Here is a 22522-nt window from a genome sequence, read left to right as displayed (position 1 = left end):
TTAGTGTGGACAGGTTAGTGTAGACAGATTAGTGTGGACTGGTTAGTGTGGACAGGTTAGTGTAGACAGATTAGTGTGGACTGGTTAGTGTAGACAGATTAGTGTGGACTGGTTAGTGTGGACAGGTTAGTGTAGACAGATTAGTGTGGACAGGTTAGTGTAGACAGATTAGTGTGGACTGGTTAGTGTGGACAGATTAGTGTGGACAGGTTAGTGTAGACAGGTTAGTGTGGACAGGTTAGTGTGGACTGGTTAGTGTAGACAGATTAGTGCGGACTGGTTAGTGTGGACAGGTTAGTGTGGACAGATTAGTGTGGACTGGTTAGTGTGGACAGATTAGTGTGGACTGGTTAATGTGGACAGGTTAGTGTGGACAGGTTAATGTGGACAGGTTAGTGTGGACAGGTTAGTGTAGACAGGTTAGTGTAGACAGGTTAGTGTGGACAGGTTAATGTGGACTGGTTAATGTGGACTGGTTAATGTGGACTGGTTAATGTGGACTGGTTAGTGTGGACAGATTAGTGTGGACTGGTTAATGTGGACTGGTTAATNGATGAAACTGGAGGTTGTTTGAGGATGAAATTTTTTATGCTTTTTAAACTCAAAAAAGTGGGGGTCGTATTATACATGAGATCATATTAACATGAATAAATACAGAACATACAATAGAAAACAAAGAAAATACACAAATCAAAAATCTAAAAAAAGGTAGCAGAAGAGTCTTCTGTCTGCCCCTTTTATCCCCAGAATATATTCAAACAAAACATAATTTACATTTTTGTCAGTTTTAGGAACAAATGCAATAAAAACAAGTGAACTGCTGTAAAGAAGACKATGGACAATACTTTCCACTCAGGATTAAAAGTAGAGTGTACAGGAAAATGTAGCGTGGCTCAGTTGGTAGAACTATTACCTCTCAGCAAGAAGGTTGCCAGATCAAATCCCAGTCAGGGATTTTTCTCTCCGTGCATGTGTGAGTTTTCTCCAGGTACTCTGGCTTCCTCCCACAGATATGACTGTTAGGTTAACTGTTCATAAATTGTCCCTAGGAGTGAGAGAGTGAATGGTTGTGTGTCTCTTTGTGTCCCTGTGATGAACTGGAGACCTGTCCAGTGCAGACCCCACCCACTGTGAGGGCTGGATATGGGTACAAGTGACTCGGAACAGAAGAAGTGGGTATATGATGGAAAATGTATTTTTATATACTGAATAGTGAACTAGAAATGTATTCATAGTGACAGCAAACTAAAATGTTACTTTCAGTAAAAATGTACTTTTATAAACTAATAAAATGGCACTAGAAGTTTACTGCTAGTCAGAGTTACTGGTAGATAGTAACTAGTTACATTTACTTGAGTAAGTTTTTGGAAAAAATGTACTTTTAGAAATATTTTTTACCACGCTGTACTTTTTACTTTTACTGGAGTAATTTTATGCAGTTAATATTGTTTCTTTATTATTTGTGTTTTGTATAACAGAACTTGTAACTTTAAAACGATTTGAAATTTGTACCAGTGAACTTGTGATTTGTAACCATGAACTTGTAACTGTAATATTTTTAATCTATTATACATACAAACAAAACACAAATAATAAAGAAACTTTAACTGTATAAAAAAAGGCTTTGATGATGTTTGTCTCATTTAGTTGTTGTACATCATACATCTGATTTTTACATACACACTTTTCCATGTCTGTTTTAACAAAATGCAGAAATACATGAACAAAAAAGTTCTTCACTACAGTGGTCTCTGAGTAATTTTATTCCAATAAAATGAGAGTCAACATGCATACAGCATTACAAGTTGAGTCTGAGGACACAGCCCAAGTGAAGCATCTTTTATACTCTTCCAGTAGAAACCAGTTCAGAACCAGGTCCTATTTGACATGCAAGGAGTGGTTCTTATCTGAGCAGAAAATATTTCTAGTTTCAGTTAAAATCCTGTTCTGTGGTCCTTCAACAGAGAAAAACACCTTAAAATGTGGTTTTACTCCCTATTTCATTGTCACTACATGTTCACATTCCAGTAGTAACAAAATAAATAGATCTGCAATCCAGTTGTGCAGAAACCACAGCAGTGTGTGAAGTTAAAGCTTGAAGAACAAGAAAACACACATTAAAGGTGCCCTGCTGGAAACTTACAACATGAGTTAAAACAATTCAGAATAATGTGACGATGCATATGTAGTATATTTTATGAGTAAAACATGCCTGAAACACCGTCAAAATATAAATACATGGGCAACAATTTTATTTTCCTTCACAGGACCACTTCCTGTTAACTGACCTGTTTGAGGAATTCAGAGTCCTGACCCTCCCCTGGAGACGTGGACCGGCTGACCTGGGGTGATGCTGTTAACGCTCACAGGAGTACCGCTGCTACTATCCCACTGCTTTTCTTTTTTCTTTCTTAGGTTCTGGGGTTTCACCAAGTCTAGAGAAACCACTAACTTTTCAGGTGTAGGGGTCACCTCGAGTCAAATTATCAAGGAACTGTCTTGGACTCTCAGTCCTCTGATGGGCCTTCGAATAGACAAAAACTCTGTTCCACTTAGAACTGTATTTAGGCCACCCAAGGCCACTCCCCTTCTAAATCAGATAAAAACAGAATTATCTTCTCTTATTTGATTTAGTGTTCTCTTAACAGAAAGTATTACACATTTTGATAATCAGAGAATGTTGATCAAAGTTACAGGAGAAAAGAGGACAGATCTCTTTTCTCCCTCAGTATGATTTCAGCTATGTATGGTTTTTCTGTGGGAAAAATTCTTATTTAACTAAAATAATCTTTATGGTTTAAGTTGATGAAATATCAATGTTTTACNGGTTTAAGTTGATGAAATATCAATGTTTTACTTGTCTGAATCATATTTGCAAATGTTTTGAACTTGAAGCAATTCATTTTTCTTTCAGTTATGTTTTAAATAAGTGCTCATCAGATAATTTAAATGGGTCATGAAATGTGTTGTTCTGAACCACACAGCAGCAGCAATAATCTTTGTTTTAGTTTCGGGAGGGCACAGCCAGTTCTGAAACTAACACTTTCCTTGATAATTTCTTTTTCTAATCTAACCTTCTGGAGGGCGGACCATAGATTCTCTAAGCTTTTAGGAACTAACAGTTTCTGCCCGTCTAGTTCAGAGAAAAGAAAGAGAGTGAAAAAAGGTGACTGACCACCGTCAGTCACTGTGACAGCTAGATTCTCTCCAGGGAATCAAAAGCTGAAAACTGTGTCAGGTTTGGCCCCTTCACGCCAACGGGGAAACCTCACAGTGTGGAAAACCACACCTGGTTTATCCACCTTCAGAAACTCTCCAGACAGAGGTTTTATTCTGAAACCTGGGTTCCAGTCGAGGCCTTGTCTTCTGGTTACGGCTGACGTGGATGTTAAACGAGTCAAAGAGCACGCCTTGGGGTCCCCTGTTTGACGGTCTAAAGACAGATTCTCCAGCAGCGCCCCCACCTACCTGGCAGGTGACAGAACATCATCTCAAGGTAAAAGCTGGCTGTGTGTGACGTCGAGGTCTGACCAAAGCTGAGCACAGAACGCTTCGCCCTTCTGGTTAAACCTCACATTATTTAAGATAAAAGTTAACATCTTTCTTCCTCCTTTTTTCTTAACCTCTTCCTTGCCAACTCCTAAGATAAACAGCCTCAAATGTCTGGTATTTAACATCTAATCTGACGTTTGTGTTTCTATTTAAGTGTGGTTAACAATTAAGAAGTTAAAAGCTTGTTATTGTTGGCCCCAAACCTTTTATAGGAAATTAATTGTTCACAATCAGGTGTACTCTATAGTCAATTTTGTATGATTTGTAAAATAAATGATCGCATATTATGTTTCAAATCAACATTTACTGACTGAGTTACTTATTGTGTCCATTCATTTTTGCACTTTTACCCAAAATAAAAAGAGATCCCTTGCTAATTAAATTAGTCTTATAACCTTGTTACAAGAAGTGTAAGAATAAACCCTTACACAGGCTTTTATCACTTCACCAGACGACCCCTCATAAAGACTGTCATGACTCTGCTGCTGAAAGGAGAAATGAATCTAAACATCCAAATTAACCCCTCAAACAGGTGAAAATCACAATGTTTTAAATAACAGGTTTAAATATTCATCGATGGTGCTGGAAGGCGGCTTCTTGTCTTTGTCCTTTTTTAATAAATGTTGGAAAGATTAAGAAAAATCAACACATTTACTCAATCAAGAAAGTGAGAAGCGTTGGCGGGGTTGACACTGTACTTCACTTTTAATTCTGAATAAATTGTGCAGCTAGTTGTTTCCTTTGCACTAAAACTCCAAGTATTACTTTATAGTACAAGTACAAACTGGAGAAATTATTTCAGATTTTGAGTTCTAACCTATATGATCTTGGACAGTGGTGTGCACAGCTAACCAGAGTTAGCTTCACTGATAAACTGCACCTGGATAAAGTGAATTTAATTGTGGGCGTGGTCACAGCTTGTCGGAACGTCGACATTGGGCGTGGTTAATTTTAGAGTTCAGGGGGGAGTCAGATGTACGACCCCGCCCCGTTCTGCTGTCTGCTACTCTAAATATTTACCATTCTGACTCAGAATACACAGTCCATCACAGCTGCACACCTGTTTTAAATTTTTTTTTTGAGATCACCTCCCAATAAATGTATATTTATGTAATTCTGGAAAATCTTACCACTCACTTGTACTCAATACTTTTACTTTTGATACTTAAGTACAATGTAATCAGATACTTTAGGACTTTTACTCAAGTAATATTCTTAGAGGAGGCTTTAACTTTTACCAAAGTAATTTATAAGGTACTTGTACTTTTACTAAAGTATCACTTTGAGGTACTTTAAACAACACTGTCCATGACTATGTCTTTGTATGCAAACTGAGAAATGCTACGCTTTTTCTCCATTCAAAATACTGGAAAACTGACAAACGTGAAAAACAGAGTACAGTCATCACACTTCAGGCTTTAAACATTTTATTCTTATCAACTCTGTCAAGTGTACACTGTAGAAAAATATGCATCAAAAATATACCAAAACTCAACTGAATATCTGGCAAAGCAGGAGGAACTCTAAATGATGGAGAAATCACTTCTTTTTCTTTGACTTGTGGACATTTTGTCCTTAGTTCTAATCTGAAACACAAACTTTGACAGAGAGAAAGTCTGGATTAGAATCTATAACTCGTCAGGTCAGACCTGGGTCAGCTCACCTGGAGGTGGGCGGAGTCTGAGCAATGTTTTTTTTTGTTTTTAACCAGAGTTCCTGTATCGTCTGAGTAGAAGCTACTCCCAGAACAAACGATAGATTTGAGGAGAAGAGTAAAAATATAAAGCAGGAAGCGAATGATAAAAACAAATCTACCTCCAACACTTGTGAAGTGCACTAAATTAGAGCTGGATGCAGTGGAGTCACTGCGCTAAAGTCTGCATTAGAATAAAACACCAAGGCTAGGATAAACATCATGCTAAATATTAGCTGCGACTCTCTTAAAGAAAAGCTTCAGTTTGAATCTAAAGAAGGCGGCACGTCTCAAACAATACGCGAGAAAAAACAAACATCTGACGAGCTCTATGGTGGAGTAAATCCAGCTGAGATCATCTACACACAACGCAGAGCCAGGGGGCGACAAAAACAAACACGTTTCTATTCAAACTGCACACAGGAAGTCCTCCTCCTTCATTTCCTGCAGCTGTGAGGGTTAGTCTGCCGTCTGATCAGCTGCACAGCCTCTGACCCCAGAAACAGCAGAGCAGTTCAGCATCAGTGAAAGAGGCTCGCAGGTTTTTACTTCCTTCCTGTGAGACACCGTAAACTGAATCCAAACATTTTAAACCATCTGTCAGAGACGACCAAACTACAGACAGCTGCCTGGGATTTTAGAAATACTGAACGAAAGTCTTTTTTTTTTTAAATTCACGCTGAACTTCAGATCTTTTGAAGGAAAAAAAACCTCAACATCTGTCTGAACCTTGAGCAGTCCCTGATGCTGCTCAGGTTGTCAAAACTGAAATAACTGGTTACATTCACTTTAACTGGGCTTTGCTTTAAAACTCAAAAAGGATTGTTTTCATCCACTAGAAAATCCTAAACATTAAATTATTACACTCAAGGTTTTGGTCAATTAAAAAATAAAATAAAATAAATAAAAAATACCCAGCCAATGAATTGTGGAATTTAAATTTTCTTGTTTTGCTGAGGTTAAATCCTGCAGTTTCCAAACTGAAAGTCACTCTTATTCTCCTGTTAAGAATTTGTTGCAGGAGAACTGTGATCATTTGTAGTTATTGCTTTTCTTCTCAGACTTGATGACATCATCACACACTGCGTAAAGCTCTGCTTTTGGCTGGTGTCTTAAGGCACTTTCACAAAACAAGCCGAGCCGCAGATGCATTCTGGGTGTTTTCTGAACGTACTGATGAACTGAGCAGTGACAGTCAACATGTACTTAGACTGACTTATGAACCTTTTGTTTTGACTACTGTACTCATGTGGGCTGTATATCTGATCTGTTAGCAGTACAGTATGTAGAGGTCCAAAAGAGGCTTCTAGATGTTTTTAAATTCCATCTTCAACTCAGACATCTTTAGTGTAAACTTTTCATATGTTGGTAGTTGTGTAAAACATTATACTGTAACAGGGCCTTAAGCTGGTGTTGAGGTTCAGGGTGGAGACACAGTGATAAAGAAGAAATCAACCCCCAGACCACCTTCTGAGGTGGTTTAGACCCTGTTTTATCTGTGTACGTTCTGTGCTCTGAATCAAAGACTATTGATAAGATTCTGACATGAACCCAGAAGCTGAAGCCAGAACTCGACAAACATCGTCCACTGATCTGGTCCCCTTACAAGCCCCGCCCACTTCCTGTAAGCAAACAGACATAACCTTTGTTCAAATAAACAACAAACAAACAAAACAAAACTGATCAGTTTTTTCAGGTATTGACTCTTACTGGTTCACATAGTTTGTATGTTGCTGCTTTTCTTCAAATCTTCATTTACAGAATGTAGCAGTGACTTTAGGGTTTACTCCGGTGGATTACAGCGTTACAGCAGGCCACTCACCCCCCAGGCTAACCACCGTTTGTTATTTAGAGCCAGCACAGATTGTGACAACGGGATAAGTGGCTAGGACCTAGCATTAGCAACGTAGCGCTACACTACCGCAGCAATGAAAACGATATCGATCCTCCACCTGGACCCCCAGCTAACAAGCCAATAATGCAGTGAGACACAATGATGTCATCAAGCCTGACGTACAAACCAGTGGTCATTAACTCTGAACCTCGTGGAGCCCTGGTCTGCAGGTTTCACCTGATCTTAATGAACGGCTCGAACAGAACTCTGCAGAACTTTATGACTTGCTGAGATTCATTAATTTGGTTCAGGTGTGTTGGAGCAGAAAAACAACTAGTTTGAAAACAATCAGCACTAAAGACCCGAGTTTGGGAACCATGAATATAAATTATATAAAGTATTCTTCAAACACTAGCAGCTGTGGTTCTACTTTCAAGAAGTACAAATAAAATAATTACCTATAAATGAGCTTTCTAAGGGAAATTTCACCCTTTCTTATCTTGTTCAGGGGAAATGAAACGCTGCTGCAGTTTGATTTTCAATTTCCTTGCGTGAATCACATTTTTGTTGCTCCAAGTTCGCTCTGACAATAGTCACAGAGTCGTCACAAACATCTCTAATCCTGATCAGTTCAGCTTCTTTAATTCTAGAGCACCGGTGCTGCACTTTCTCCTCAGCATGTTTGCATATTCTCAAACTGGCTCAAATTTCACTTCAAACATGTCATTCAGTGTGATTCAAAAGAATAGTTGTGTATTTTCTCATCTGCACATAGTCAGATAACAGCTTTAATAATCAGATTAAATCAGCTCAATAATCATTTATATTTATCATCAGTGTGGAGCCTCTCAAACACAACATTCATGCAGAGGTTAAACTACAGCTCTGCTGCTCTAGAATTACTAAACTCAACTGACTCAACAACTAGTTGGAGAAAAAATAAGTCACACAAAATTGTTGAACAGGCTCAAAATCCCTGCGCCACAGGAGTGAAACTCTAACCCTCAGGAAAGTTTTGAGACATTTAGGAAACGCCCCTCTGAATACAGCCAGCCTCTATCCTCCAACCGTAACAGTCCAGTCAATGGAAAAACTCCAGGATGTTAACTCAAATAAATGTTTTGTTTTTTGTCAGTGAATGGGTGTAACGCCTGCAGCTCATAAAGATATCTTTAATTAAACTCCGTTCTGTAACGTTCATCGTAATCATCAACGTAATCATCAATAAACTGGAACCGTCACGACGTTTGTGATGCAGGAGGACAGCAGCTTCCTGCTCATGTATCAGCTGCATCATCTCCAGCACAGATCTGAATGTGCTTTTAAAGTCCAGTTAGAAACAACCTGTTTGTGTTGGACCAGCTGGTATTAGAGGTCCTCCTCCACTGCTGCAGGGGAACAAACGTCACTATGTGCTGTGCAGATGGAAGCGGGCCACATGAGCTCTGCAGGACAGGCAGTACGGACAAGACGGCTCCACGGGGGTCTGCAGGCAGAGCGAGCAGAGCTGGGGGGCCCTGTAGGGGCCTCTGTCGGTCCGTTGGAGCGGCTGCTGACGTCGAGCGGAGCTGAACTGACCCGTCCTGACGTCAGACTCAAGGCGCCAGTCGGTTTCAGGCGGGACGTCCAGGCGGAGCGGCTTGGCGGGCTCTCCTGACCCTCGGAGGGGCTGCGGAGCGTAGGCGGAGCTCCCGTTGACTCTACCAGGCAGACCGCCGTCCGAGTGGTGTCTGTTGGTGCTGGAGGTGTTCGTGGAGCGGCGAGGGGGGCCGAGGGTGGCGTAGAGATTCTGTGGAGCGGGAAGAGGAGGGGGACCAGGACCGGGACCAGTTCTGGGTCTGGGGAGAGAGGAGGTGGAGGAGGGAGGCAGAGCGTGCCGAGGAGGAGCTCTGGGAAGAGTGCCGTAATTCAGGGCGACGCTGTGGAGACCTGAGGCAGCTGGACTCCTGTCAGACACAACCAGAAAGTGCTGCTGGGGGGGCCGTGGAGGTCCTGGGGGAGAGAACAGAGAGGAAAAACACAGAGAGAGAAGGAGGAGGTGGGTAGACAGAGAAGGAGAAAAAATCTGTTACAAACAATGAACCTTCTCCTGAATTAACTTTACATCAGCAGAGAGGTTTATACATGGGGTACCTGAACACGCCTGTTTCTAGTTTTATTTTATGCTCCTAACACTGGTGTTAGGAGCAGAGGAACAAGTGAAACCTGCAGGACAGTGGTCCTCGAGGACCAGGACTGGACCCCTGCTGTCAGTATTTATTGATGCTTCACACAGATGTTCAGGTGAGAAAACAGCAACAAACTAAACAAACAGCGTCATATTAAAGTGTTGAGGTTTAATATTAACTAATGTCGTTTTGTTTCACACTGACATGCTGGTTTTGGAAGGTTGTTTTATAATCCTGAAAAATTAAAAAGAAAAAACAGACCCTCTTTTGCCTAGCCTGGATGAAGATTTTATCCTTTTCTTCCACTCTGGGTAACGTATGAGTGATGTCACGACTGAAGGTATCTGACAAAATATCATTTCAGAGTTACTGCACTATTTAAGCTAACATGTGGTGTGGTAGTAGCTGGGAGTCTTTTCAAAGACTAAGTGTTGGATATTTTGTGGTTGATTAACTGAATTTTAGTCATATATGTAGCAATCGGTTGTAGTTACTGTATTTACTTTAAACTGTAAGAAAATAAATAAATCTCTATTTAACATGTGCGTCGCTCCAGCAGTGTAAACATTAACCTTTCAGGCATTCCAGTGCTAATGTAAGAGGGACAACCCCCGGGGGGTGTGGCCAGGGTTTCTATAAGTATTATGAGAACTTGAGATTTGGAGCCATTTTGTTTAGATCTCACAGAAAATAAACATTTAACTGAGAACTTAATTGGTTTTCTGCGTTTTATTCGACATGAGTGCTAACCAAGGTTATAATAGTTTTGGATTTTTCATTATAGTTTTGTTTGATTTCGTTGTGACTTTTTTCTTTTAATTCAGTTAGTTTTAATTTGTTTTTAGCGTGAATTTGCTAGTTTTTATTAGTTATTACTGCATTTTTAATGCTTAGTTTTAATTTAGTTTTTATTAGTTCAAGTATTAGTTTTTTTATAGTTTGAATAAACATATTTGCCAATGCATCCTTCAGCTTGAGGTGTTACTGTGAGTTAACTGACCAACAGCTATTTGGTCACGAGTTAAAGCGTCCATTATAGCGACACCTTCCTAAAATAATTGTGTAATTCAATTTTGCCAACTTAAAACTTGGGTGATTATTTTAGGACAATGACAATAGTTGTCTCCAACCTGGTGCTACCTGCTGGTTGTTTTTCACGTGAGCTGAGAAGCTAGTGTATCAAGATAGTCATAGTTAGCCATCTTGTGTGAGCTTGATGCAGTTTTTCACAGAAGTATTCCACCTATTTTATCACCTGTTTCCACTACAAGACGTTTGCTTTTATTTTTCTCACAGTCATTTTCAAAGAAATCCCAAAGTGGACGTTGCCGCTTTCTCCCAACTTTTGTTGTGATCATTTAGCAGGTGATGCTGAACAGCAGCAGATTGTTAACAAGTGTTGTTATGGACCATGAGATGCTGTAAGCTGCCCACAGCTAATGTGAAACTACTCAATTAAAAAAAAAAGATCCACTTTTCAAAATAAATTGACAAACACTAAAACTAAGGATATTTTATTTTTAATTTCAGTTAGTTTTAGTTAGTTTTGTAAAAAGATTATACAGTTTTAGTTTATCTTTTTTTTCATTTTAATAGTTTTTATTTATTTTAGTTAACTAAAACGTTTGTTTTTCAATTTCTGTTTTCATTATTTAGTTAGTTTTAGTTAACTACAATAACCCTGGTGCTAACAATATGTAAAATCTCACAACAATCCTAACTGTTGGAACTCATGCATCTTAAAACTCTAGCTTAAAGGCAGTGGGTAATAGTTCCTTTAAGAAATGCAGGTCCTTGTTTGTTTTGTCACTTTCAGATTTGTTGTTTTTCACTCCAACAGAAAGTTTTGGCAGAAAATCTCCAGCAGCTCGAAAGCTGTAACTCTGAATCCATAAACTAAAACAATCAAAAGAAAGACATGAAGGGAGTGTCAGACCTCCTGAAGGAGAAATGAGGAGGTGAAGGTGGCAGTGAGAGGTCTGCAGGTTACCTGAGTGTCCCCAGGAGGAGGGCCCCGAGCTGGGGGGCCGTGGTGGCTGCAAGTGAGGGTGCAGTGGAGCTGGGGGGCCGTGGTGTCGGGGCTGGTGGAAGGAGTGATCTGCTGTGAAGGAGGAGGAGGAAGACGAGGAGGTGCTGTGGTGACGTGGGGGAAGTGAGGAGGAGGAGTGAAGGTCTGGGTGTCTGGAGGGGGGTCTGGACAGGGAGGGGTCCTTCAAAATGATGAGTGGAGGAAGAGTGAAGTCGGAGTGAAAAGAAGATGGAGAGGTAACAAATTAACACGATGAGGGAAAACAAACAAAAACGATGAAAATCACAAAAAGTGATGAAATCTTTGTTTCTGAAAGATTTCAGTCTCTCTGGACCTCCGTATCAATAACCCTGACCTGCTCAGGCTGCAGTGAAACATCAGGATTCTGGAGACAAAGCTCAGGTGTCGGTTCAGATCGAGCTGATTTCAGGGTAAAGTCTAATGGAGGAACTAAACTGCTGATAAATGTTTAATGTGGCAGCCTGAGGCGAACGCTGAGGGCTGAATATGAGATGAAGGAAGCAGCAGAGGTGAGAAACGTCTGATCTGATACCAGACACTGATTTCACCTCATCGCTACCTGTGATCGTTCAGCTACACCTCCTTCTCATATTTAAATCTTCATAGTAATGTATTTAATAAAGATGATGCATAATTATCAAAAGCTCTGTATTTACAAATTGTTACTTCTTCCTCAGCTTTGGTTTAACTCAAACAAAAAGCTAAACATACAGCTCAATCAGGAATGGCATACGACTTGTTAATGCATTGTACAAAAAACAAAATTAGCAAATTGCTAATTGGTTCCCCCCATCAGAAATAATGGGATTCAGATACTTAAATATAAAAAAACTGCCTCCTTTGAAGCTCAATAAAACAAACTTCACAACAGAAACATCAGTCAAATTTTAAAGAGGTCACTTATATCTATACTTGCCTTTTGATATGAACACTTTCTACAAAATCAGTCTAATTTGTGTGACCATGAGTGTTCATTATAACGTTTGGACCGTCGAAGCTTTCCAAAATTTATGCAAACAAACTTTTCTGTTCTTTACACTTTTTAAATAGTTTCTACATCAAAACATAGGAATGATTTTTTTCACTCAGTGTGCCTCTTCTACTATCTGTTTTCCTCTTCAGTCGCCAAGAGCTGAGAGCACACACCCAAACAACCACTGTGTCTGAGCTCAGATTCTCTTTAAACTGGGAGTAAAGGCTCTTTTTATTTGTCACATTTTCTACTAAAAGCACTGTAAATAAATAAAAAATATATCCATCTTATTAGCTTTCTGCTGCTCATGGTTTAAGATTTTTTAACCACTAATAAAGACAAACCAATCCAGAATAAAGTGGAGTTTGAATGTACACTGCCTGACCAAAATAAAAGTTGCTACCAACAAAAAAAAAAGGTCACACACTAATATTTTGTTGGACCACCTTTATTTTTGATTACAGCATACATTTGCTGTGGTGTTATTCTGATAAGCTTCCTAGATCTGACCGACTGCAGCAGCCCCAGATCAGCACTGCCCCCACAGGCTGTACAGCAGGCACTATGATGGGTGCATCCTGTAAGATGATGGGTCCACTATCTTTCCAGTTTTTAATAATGCATTGGACAGTTCTTAACCCAGTGTTAGTAGTTTCAATCTCCTGACGTGTTTTCTCTGCTTGATGCCAATAATAATAATAATAATAATAATAATAATAATAATAATAATAACTTTACTTGTAAAGCGCTTTCAAACAAAGCACTGGACAAGAGATAAAATCACACATGAAAAAGGCAAAGTCACCAAGTAAAAAATGAGATCACAAAGAACAAATAAAAACTCAGAAAACAAGCGATAAAATCACAGGAGATGGGAAGGCAGTGATAATAAAAACAAAAGATAAAATTAAGACTAGTAAAATAGTTTAAACAGGTGCGTTTTTAGCTTAGCTTTAAGAACCTCAACAGAACAAGCCTGTCTGATGTCCTGAGGGAGACTGTTCCACAGAAAGGGGGCACGAAAAGAGAAGGCACGTTCACCGATGGTCTTTCTTCTGGCTTTTGGGATTATTAATAGGCCAGTACCTTCAGATCTGACAGAGCATGGTGGAACATAGGGATGTAAAATGCTGGTAAGATACAGAGGCGCAAGACCATTTAAAGCCTTATAGGTGAGCAAAAGCACCTTAAAATCAGCCTGAATCTGACAAGGCAACCAGTGAAGGGAAAACAGTACAGGAGTGATGTGGTCAAATTTCCCAGTATGAGTTAAAATACGGACAGCTGCATTCTGGACCATCTGCAGACATCTAAAACTTTTCTTGGGTAGTCTGGAAAGGAGGGAATTACAATAATCGATGTGTGAGGTCACGAAAGCGTGAATAAGGACCTCAGCGTCATCAAAAGAAAGGATGTGCCAGATTTTGGCGATGTTCCTGAGGTGGTAGAAGGCAATCCTAGTTACTTCCTTTAAGTGGAAGTCAAAAGAAAGCTCAGGATCAAACCACACGCCTAGGTTTCTAACTTTTTCTTGGCATCTAATGATCTGATTATCAATTTGCAGGGTGAAAGCTTGAGACAAGCCATGGAACTTCTTTGGTCCAATGATGAGTAAGTCAGTCTTATCAACGTTAAGAAGCAGGAAATTGTTAGATAGCCAACCCCTAATAGATGATAGACGGGCCTCCAATTTAGGCAAATTGACAGAGTTTCCAACTTTAAAGGGCATGTACAGCTGTAAATCATCAGCGTAGCAGTGGAAAGTGACATTAAATGAATGCAGGAGAAAACCAAGAGGCAAAAGATAAAGTGAAAACAGTAGGGGGCCCAGCACAGATCCCTGAGGGACCCCATGCTTCACAGCGCAGGTCTCAGAGAGCTTGTTTTTAAAAGAAACAGTCAGAGATCTGCCAGTTAGATATGATCTCAGCCATGAAAGGACATTACCAGTGATTCCAATAACATGTTCAAGTCTATCCAGTAAGATACAATGATCAACACTGTCAAAAGCGGCGCTTAGATCTAATAGCAATAGAATTGAAGGATGATCATTATCAGCATTTACCAGTAATGGTGCGTTCACACCAAACGCGATTTCAGCATCAGGAGCATCAGGTTTACATGCAAAGTCTATGGTGGACACGCTTCAAGCAGCGTCGGGAAGTGCTGCGGCGCCTCAAGCGCGATTAGAGCAGCGCGATTTGAACGATCTGAGTGTTCGACGTGCTTGATGCACAAATCGCTGAAGTTAGAAAATCTGAACTTTTGCAGCTCGACGTGCCGCGTCAACCAATCAGAGAGACTCCACTGTGTGACGTAGAGACATATTTCCAGACGGGACAGTTTACTGAATGATGTCCACTAACCTGAAACAGATGGAGAGGAGCTCTTTAGCTGAAATCGAGTGCCTGCAGTCGGTGTCCTGACAGAGATATCCTCACCAACGCGTGGCAGCGGCTCATCAGACTGGACTCGGGACATAAATAGTCCTGAAAGCGAGCTGTGAGCCTCTCCCGCAGCTCCTGGGTGATGAAACTCAGAATGTCTCTGAATTATCTGGTGAATTAATTATGAATTAATTATCTGATGAACGTGACACGCTCTTGCTCTCTGTAAATAAAGCAAAGCCACTTCCTCGTCCGACATTAAACAGAGCCCAACAGAGGAGGGAGGGGCGGGGAGGCTCTTGCCGTACGAGCGCTTCAAGAGCTGACCTGCGTCTGACCTCAAAGTGCACAAGCGTCCAACTTGAAGCGTTGGATGCGATTTTGAAGCTGAAATCGCGTTCGGTGTGAACGCAGCATAAGTCATTCACCACTTTAGTTAAAGTGGTCTCAGTAGAGTGGTTAGATCTAAATGCAGATTGAAGTGACTCGAACAGGTTATTAGCAGACAGATAGTTGATGAGTTGCTGTGAGACAACTTTTTCAAAGATYTTAGAAAGAAATGAGAGTTGTGAGATGGGTCTGTAATTAGCAACAGAGTCGACATCAAGTCCAGACTTCTTTAAAATAGGTACAACCATAGCTGATTTAAAACAGACAGGAAAAAGACCAGTAGTTAAGGACATATTTAGTAAAACCAGAATATAAGGTCCTAAAGTCAACCACAGCTCCTTAATGGCCCAAGCAGGTAAAGGATCTAAAGGACAAGTTGTAGAACGAGCTGCATTAACAATTTTAGTCAAGCTCAACAAAGAAATAGCATAAAAATGAGAAAACCCTTTAGCAAGGACAGCAGATGAAACAACAGGAAGGTCAAATGAACCACCAGTAGAAGGAGTAATCAGATTTCTCAGCAAGTCAGCTCGGTCACAAAAGACCAAAAAATCCTGAGCTGTCAGACAGGAACTACAGGTGGTTTGTTTGCTCTCAGTGAGTTGTGAGACAGTGTTGAATAGAACTTTAGAATTGTGCTTATTGACTGTAATGAGGTTAGAAAAGTAAGTAGCTTTGGCAGAAGACATAGATTGTTGGAGAGAGAGCAAAGCGTCCTTCCAAGCCTGCAGAAAAACTTCTAGCCTGGAACATCTCCATGAACGCTCAGCTTTTCTGCAGTTTCTTCTCAAAGTCATTTGTTCTTCATTCAGACAAGGTGTTGGATTCTTTTTGGGACATTTTAGAATCCTTATAGGAGCAAATGAGTCCAACATTTCCAGAAGTGCAGCATTAAAATTAAGAGTCAGACGGTTGACACAAAGTTCATTATCGAAGGCAGAGTCCAGGACATCAGGTAGATGAGAATTAAATAAAACCAGAGCAGCAGGACTTATGTGACGTGATGCCCTAAGAGGTGACTTATCCTGCACAGATGCCTGAGATGAGTGAATAAAAACATCAAATAAAAGTACAGAATGATCTAAAATTGGTAAAATAGAGTTAGCAGACAATGATACATTCAGACCATAACTTAAGATGAGGTCCAGGGTGTGACCATTTCGTGTAGGTCCAGTCACACATTGTTTGAGGTTTAGAGAATCAAGAATGTTCAAGAAGTCTTTGACTAGAGGTTTACCATCACAGTACAAGTGAATGTTAAAATCTCCTACTATTAAAATCTTATCACAGTGAGGGATGAGGCAAGACAAGAAATCAGAAAATTCAGAATTAAAAATGTCATTGTATTTAGGTGTGCGATAAATCACAATAACTAATATCGAAGGACAAGTTAAAAGTCTCCTCTGACTTACTAGAAACTCAAAGCTAAACTGGCTTTTATAAAACCTCCACAGGTTCTGATAGGTTTGTGGAACTTGCAGTTGCTGTTGCTTAAATCAGAAAAGGAAGCGAGCTGCAGTAAGAAGAAATGAGTACCAGGTGGCAGCAGAATGCTTCGTCTGAAGAGCACATAAAGCTTTTATCTGCACTTTCACACAGGAGTTTAGGAGTTCTCATGCACAGTTTTTATCAAACATAAAAAATGTATAAGCATATAAAGGTTTTAAAGGGATCCCCGATTAGTTGTAATGTTAGACTTTATTTAATTAACATATATTTTAACTGTAAAATAAAGACTGTAAAAATACTGTAGGCTGTTTAGTTTTTATCATTTTTAAACTAAAAGTTTAAAAACATTACACGGACGGGGCCATTTTATTTACACACAAAGCATTCTGGGTAAATGATGACGTGGATAGGTCATCGGTGCGAGGCTGCTWGYGAGCTATATCCACCCTGAAGGTTAATCTTGGACAATATCTGATGATCGACTCTTTTAAATGAAACCAGAGAGCGTTGACAGAGAGGAGAAGGTAGAAATGACTCAGCCTGTAACTGAAAATATAGATGGAGGACAACAGAGCTGTTTCATGGAAGAAGAACCTCAGCTTAGCCTGTTAGCTTTAGCATTAGCCCCGATACTATCACCATATATATATATGTATTAGCTCAGCGCTACACATTCTCTTCTCGTCACCGAGGTCCACCATCCACATGACAGAGAGGGGAACACAAAAATGACTCAGCCTGTAACTGAAAATATGGATGGAGGACCTCGGTTTAGCTTGTTTGTCGCGTTAGTGCCGAGCAAGTACATATAAGGCAATATAGTGTCAGCGCTAGCGCGAAGGCTAACAGGCTAAGCTGAGGTTCTTCTTGCATGAAGCAGCTCTGTTGTCCTCCATCCATATTTTCAGTTGCAGACTGAGTCATTTCTACCTTCTCCTCTCTGTCAACGCTCTCTGGTTTCATTTAAAAGAGTCGATCATCAGATATTGTCCAAGATTAACCTTCAGGGTGGATATAGCTCGCTCACACCAAGGACCTATCCACGTCATCATTTACCCAGAATGCTTTGGGTGTAAATAAAATGGCTCCATCCGTGCTAAAATATATTTTAAAAATTTACAAAACTAAACAGCCTACAGTATTTTTACAGTCTTTATTTTACAGTTAAAATAATTGTTTATCAATTCAAGTCTAATTTTACAACTAATCGGGGATCTCTTTAAATATAAAAATAGAGAAACAGGAATACAGAAATAAGAGTAATTAAAGGAAGGTATTTCACCGAGTGTTTGGTCATCCAGAATGATTACTGGTTTATCATCAGTCTGACTGCAACAGGAACAAACATGAAACCTGCTTTGTGTGTTATGATGCGTCTGCTCTACTCTTCCTCAGGTTGGATGAAGTGTTTTTGTTCTTCAAGTGAAAGTGAGGAGGGTGGAGTCTTTGAATATATCAATCCTGATTTTTTTTCTGCTGTTTTGACAACTTTCTGCCGGACCACAGAGGTGCCAGAGAGGAGGCTGCTGGAGAAGATGCTCTCCATCAGATCCCTGTGGACCAGCTTTGAGGGGGTGACGGTCCAGCCTGGCTTTCCTGAGTCTGTTGATATGTCATGTTATGTCATGTATGTCACGTCTGGACTCTTCAGGATGATGGTGGAAGTCATAAATGTACTTCAGAGCCTTTAGAACCTGGGTGTGTTTGACCTGTACAGCTGGATCCTCAGGGTTAGAGGAGTTTTGTTTCAAGACGTGTTTTAAGACCCACACTGTGTGTGTGTGTGTGTGTGTGTGTGTGTGTGTGTGTGTGTGTGTGTGTGTGTGTGTATGTGTGTGTGTATGTGTGTACGTGTGTGCGTGTGTGAAAGGAGACCTACACAGCTGCGTGGAGGGTTTTGTGGTCTCAACCCAATGACCGATCCACTCAGACTGCGAGCGAGGCGTCGCAGGTTCTCTGCACTGTAGCTTTCGTCTTCAGCCAGCGGTGGCTGCAGAGGAAACAGATGAGTTTAAACCACCACAAATCAAATTAATGAACATTAATCTCATTGAAATGCACAACTAACACTGTCATCATAATAGGAGACTAATAATAGTCGTACCTTTTGCACAGGTGTGACTGGAGTTCTGTAGGCAAATCTTTCAATCTCAGCTGTCGGTGTTTTAGAGCGTCCAGATCCGGACGGCACTCTTCTCACACCTAGAGAAACACAACATTACGTTTAGTGCAAGATGTGACATCAGCAGGTCTGTTTGCATCAATTCAGTTAATTATCTTATTATCTGTTTTGCAGGTCCCCAGAAGGTGCACTAGAATCTGGATCGGACCCAAATTAAGACTTATTTGATCCTAGATCAGGTTTCTATTTCAACAATATATTGTTCTACTGGAGCCTCTTTATCCATTTGACAGACTGTTTTAATGTGCAGCTTTTCTTGTTCTGCAGGTCGTACCTGGTCTGCTACCAGCTGGCTGAGGACTGACTCCACGAGTGCCCCGGTGCATGCTGGGAGCCAAGAGACTGGCTTGGTACAATGTTTCCAGCTCAGACAGCTCTCCAACGGGCTCCCCACAACCTCCTCCCCCTCCTGCTGCATTCTGGGAGCCGTAGTATCTATTGACATTTTCTGCCCAGCGCTCCACCGGCAGGGCTGATCTGTAGTCCCCGTTGGGGGGCAGGGAGGAGGTCTGACTGGGCTGGGTCACAGGGGGGGCACTGTAGGGGGAGTCTGGGGGGGAGTAAAAGGGTGAGCTGATAGATGGATTCAGAGAATCCACAACATCAGACTGGTCCAGGTTTAAACAGGACCATTTTCTGGTTGGGAGAGAAGAAGGGGGAGGGACTAATCTCTGGGCGGGGCTAGATTCAGAGGGCGTGGCCTTAGGCTGTCTTGTGCTATACGAGTCCACCTCTGTTATCACATGACATCTGCTGGTGCTGACAGAGGATGGAGTTCGGGATTGTGATCTGATAGTGGGTGTGGCTTGTGACTGGACTGACCGCTCCTCCTCTGTTAGAGGGGGAGGGGCCAAGTCTTCCAGGGAGGTCTCACCACACAGAACGGGGAGGGACTTGGAGGTACAAAGGGGCTTTAGTAAGCGAGAGCAGGGGCTCCTGTTCCTTCTGTCCTCTCCAGATGGAGAGGCCAGAGGACTGGAGGGGGGCTCAGAAACCAAGGTCAGTTTGGGAGGGAGGGGCTTAACGAGGCAGGTGGAAGGAGGCAGGGCCTGAGGGTCCTGAGTGGCAGGTGAATGGTTGCCCTGAGCGTCTGTCAGAAGTACTCTGAAAGGCTTTTCACTGCAGAGACACAGAAAAGATAAAATTATATAAACTGATGAAACATCTGGACATCTGTTTAATCCTAGTCAGAAATCTACAGAGAGTGAAATTAAAGAGCCAATAAAGGCTGGTTCAAAAGGAAACGGCACTGTCAGCCAAAGGTGAGATGTTGTAATGACATGTTTGTGGCTCAACATCAGATTTATAAACTCTGAGATAATCTTTTACAACTAAATAACGATTGCAGCTGGACTCATAAATACATAGATCTTATTTAGACCTTTATCAGCAAAATCACTAACGGAGCAGCAGTTCAGTAAATTTATGAAGGTACCGTTATTAAAAAAAAAAAAAAAAGTCCACCATCTGTCAGTTTTGCGGTTTTACACACCAGGACTTAATAAAGATGCTCTGGTATTTACCAGGATTTAAAATGACCCCAATCTAAACTCAAGTGCACCAAAGCACACAACAGATTCCACCGTGTCACCATTAATCAAACTTATGCGGAAAAACTATGCTAAAAACAAGATAACTGTTATTATGTTGTGATTAAACCACAGAGCCAAAGGTAGTTGAACTTTCTTTGAAAACTGACTGTAAATATTGAGTCCTCCTCAACTCCAACATGACCTGCACCTGACCCCAAAGTACCACAGCTGCCTGGGATCTTACTATCTGAGCAGAGTGCAGGTGGTACCTGGGCTGTTCCTGGAGCTTCTGCTCCTCCTCGTGTTGTTGCTCTGGTTGCTGTTTTTCTGCTTCTGAGTCGCACCGCTGCTTCTGCTGCTGCAGCTGCATGCGCTGCTGCAGGCTGCGGGCCCTCCTCATGCAGCGCTGCAGCCGGCTGTGACTACTAGCTCCGCCCTCAGCCACCACCGACTGCAGTTTGGCTGCAGCGAGTGGGGTTGGTGCGGTAACACAACAACAGAAAAAATACAGAAAACACAGAAAAAAAGAAAACAAAGAGAAAAAAAACATGAGAAAAACAAAAAAGAACGATGAAGAAATAATAGCTTGTGATTTCATGCAAAACTGTTCTAAAGCAAACAGGAAATCAACATGTTTTATAACATGATGTGATGGAGTTATACACAGAAAAATGTCGAATCAACAGAACTGAAATAAAAAACTCAAACCAGGTCAATTGTTCTGTTTTTAGTTTGATGGTGGACAGAATTTGATCCTGATGGGCATTTTGACTTTATTAAAAGAACTAAGGGACACACATTTAACTACGAGTGCAGTGGGATGCCCTCATTTATGTGACACGACTGTAGAATCTTTCAGAGCAATAATTACTCTGTTGGGATGCATTTGTAGCCTAAATGTGTACACAGCTAGTCAGTTTTACTAATGTTTGATTAAACATTTCTCCAGGTTAACTGAGGCTCCATTTAAACTGCAGGTCTTAATGCTCAGCTTTGTTTACATTTTGTAAATGAATGCTCCAGAGCAACATGTATTTATGGAACAATGTGACATGCTGGAAGTAACTTAAGGATCGATTTGATCCAAGACCAATGTTATTATCTGGATTTTCAGTCATCCAGGACACGGAAAATTCTAACAAAAACAAAGCAACTTGACTTCTGTTCTGTAGCTGAAGCAGTGTGTCGCTGATTTAAACAGCATGAGCCAAAGTTATGATAATTATTGGACCGATCCGCTCACCCACACCTCACTGAAGTAGAAGTCATATGAAAAGTGACACAAGCGTTCAGACTGAGGTTTGCTTTCAACAACATCAGATATGCGTCTGATTTGGTACCACTTACTGAAAAGACATGGGTCTGATTAGAAAAATCAGATATGGATTGCATTTGCCTGCAGTGTGAATGCAGATAAACATTTAGGATCATTATTATGAAAGGTATTTCGTGACTAATTAACTGAATTTTATAATGTTAGCTTTATATCTTTTATTTTGTGATCAGTTGTAATCATTTACAGTCAATGTGTCTCTAGTCACTCACACATGACTCCTTGTAATGCTGACCAGAGTCTTCTATAAATATTATGGTTTTGGAAGGACAGGTAAGCAGAAACAGACATTAGAAGTCATTTTGTTTTGATTAGTCTGAGCCACAGACACTGGCTCTGAGGATGAAATGTAGTTATAAATCTGAGAATAAATATTTAACTGAGAACTGGATTGGGTTTGTTGCACATTATTCTGGTTTTACAATTTTTGAACACTTTCCTACAACTGTTTCTCTAGTCATAAGTAATAAATATCTTACCTGTTGTAGAAGCTATTTGAATGATGAGCTAATGCTTGCTGCCAGCTTTAACAACTCCAGACTGAAAACCTTCTCAGTGATTCATACAAGCCGCAGGAAATACACACAAAAATCTTCAAACATTTTTTCTATGGAATTCTGTTGTTATTTACAGGCTAGCTGTAGCACCTCCAGGTCATCCAGGGGACACTTCCTGGATGGTGGAGTAAAGTTTTAACTAATCCATTTCTCAGGAAATCCTGTGAGGCTGCACGATCCGTACAGTCCCAGAAACATTCAGCCTCATGCAAGAACATGTTCGTATTCTTACCCTAAATTTCTCCTACTTTTGTTCGTACAAAGGGTTCATACGAACATGTCACGTCAGATTCAACAAACTCTTCTATCTTCAGGAAAAGTGTGTAAATGAGCTGCGTAATTTCCACCTGTTCATAACCAGCTGCTCGTGCACGCGAGAGGAGATTAGCATAATTACCACCCCAAAAACACCATATAAGGCT

The 22522-nt window shown here is 40.7% G+C and overlaps 1 protein-coding gene across 1 annotated transcript; it reads right to left on the bottom strand.

Annotated features, from left to right (window-relative positions):
* Positions 1-4962: 4962 nt before the first annotated feature.
* LOC106536989 (inactive ubiquitin carboxyl-terminal hydrolase 54) lies at positions 4963-20672 on the bottom strand (the record flags this gene model as incomplete). Its single annotated transcript, XM_014034355.1, is given in 6 exon segments — positions 4963-9071; positions 11238-11457; positions 18376-18486; positions 18601-18698; positions 18953-19797; positions 20480-20672. Coding segments are annotated over 6 exon segments (2051 nt in total), but the record flags the coding sequence as incomplete, so codon positions are not given.
* Positions 20673-22522: the final 1850 nt, after the last annotated feature.

Source organism: Austrofundulus limnaeus, unplaced genomic scaffold (genome assembly GCF_001266775.1).
Source record: "Austrofundulus limnaeus strain Quisiro unplaced genomic scaffold, Austrofundulus_limnaeus-1.0 Scaffold2070, whole genome shotgun sequence".
NCBI lineage: Eukaryota > Metazoa > Chordata > Actinopteri > Cyprinodontiformes > Rivulidae > Austrofundulus > Austrofundulus limnaeus.
The sequence above is the reverse complement of the archived record's forward strand: the minus strand, read 5'-3'. Positions and strand labels throughout refer to the sequence as shown.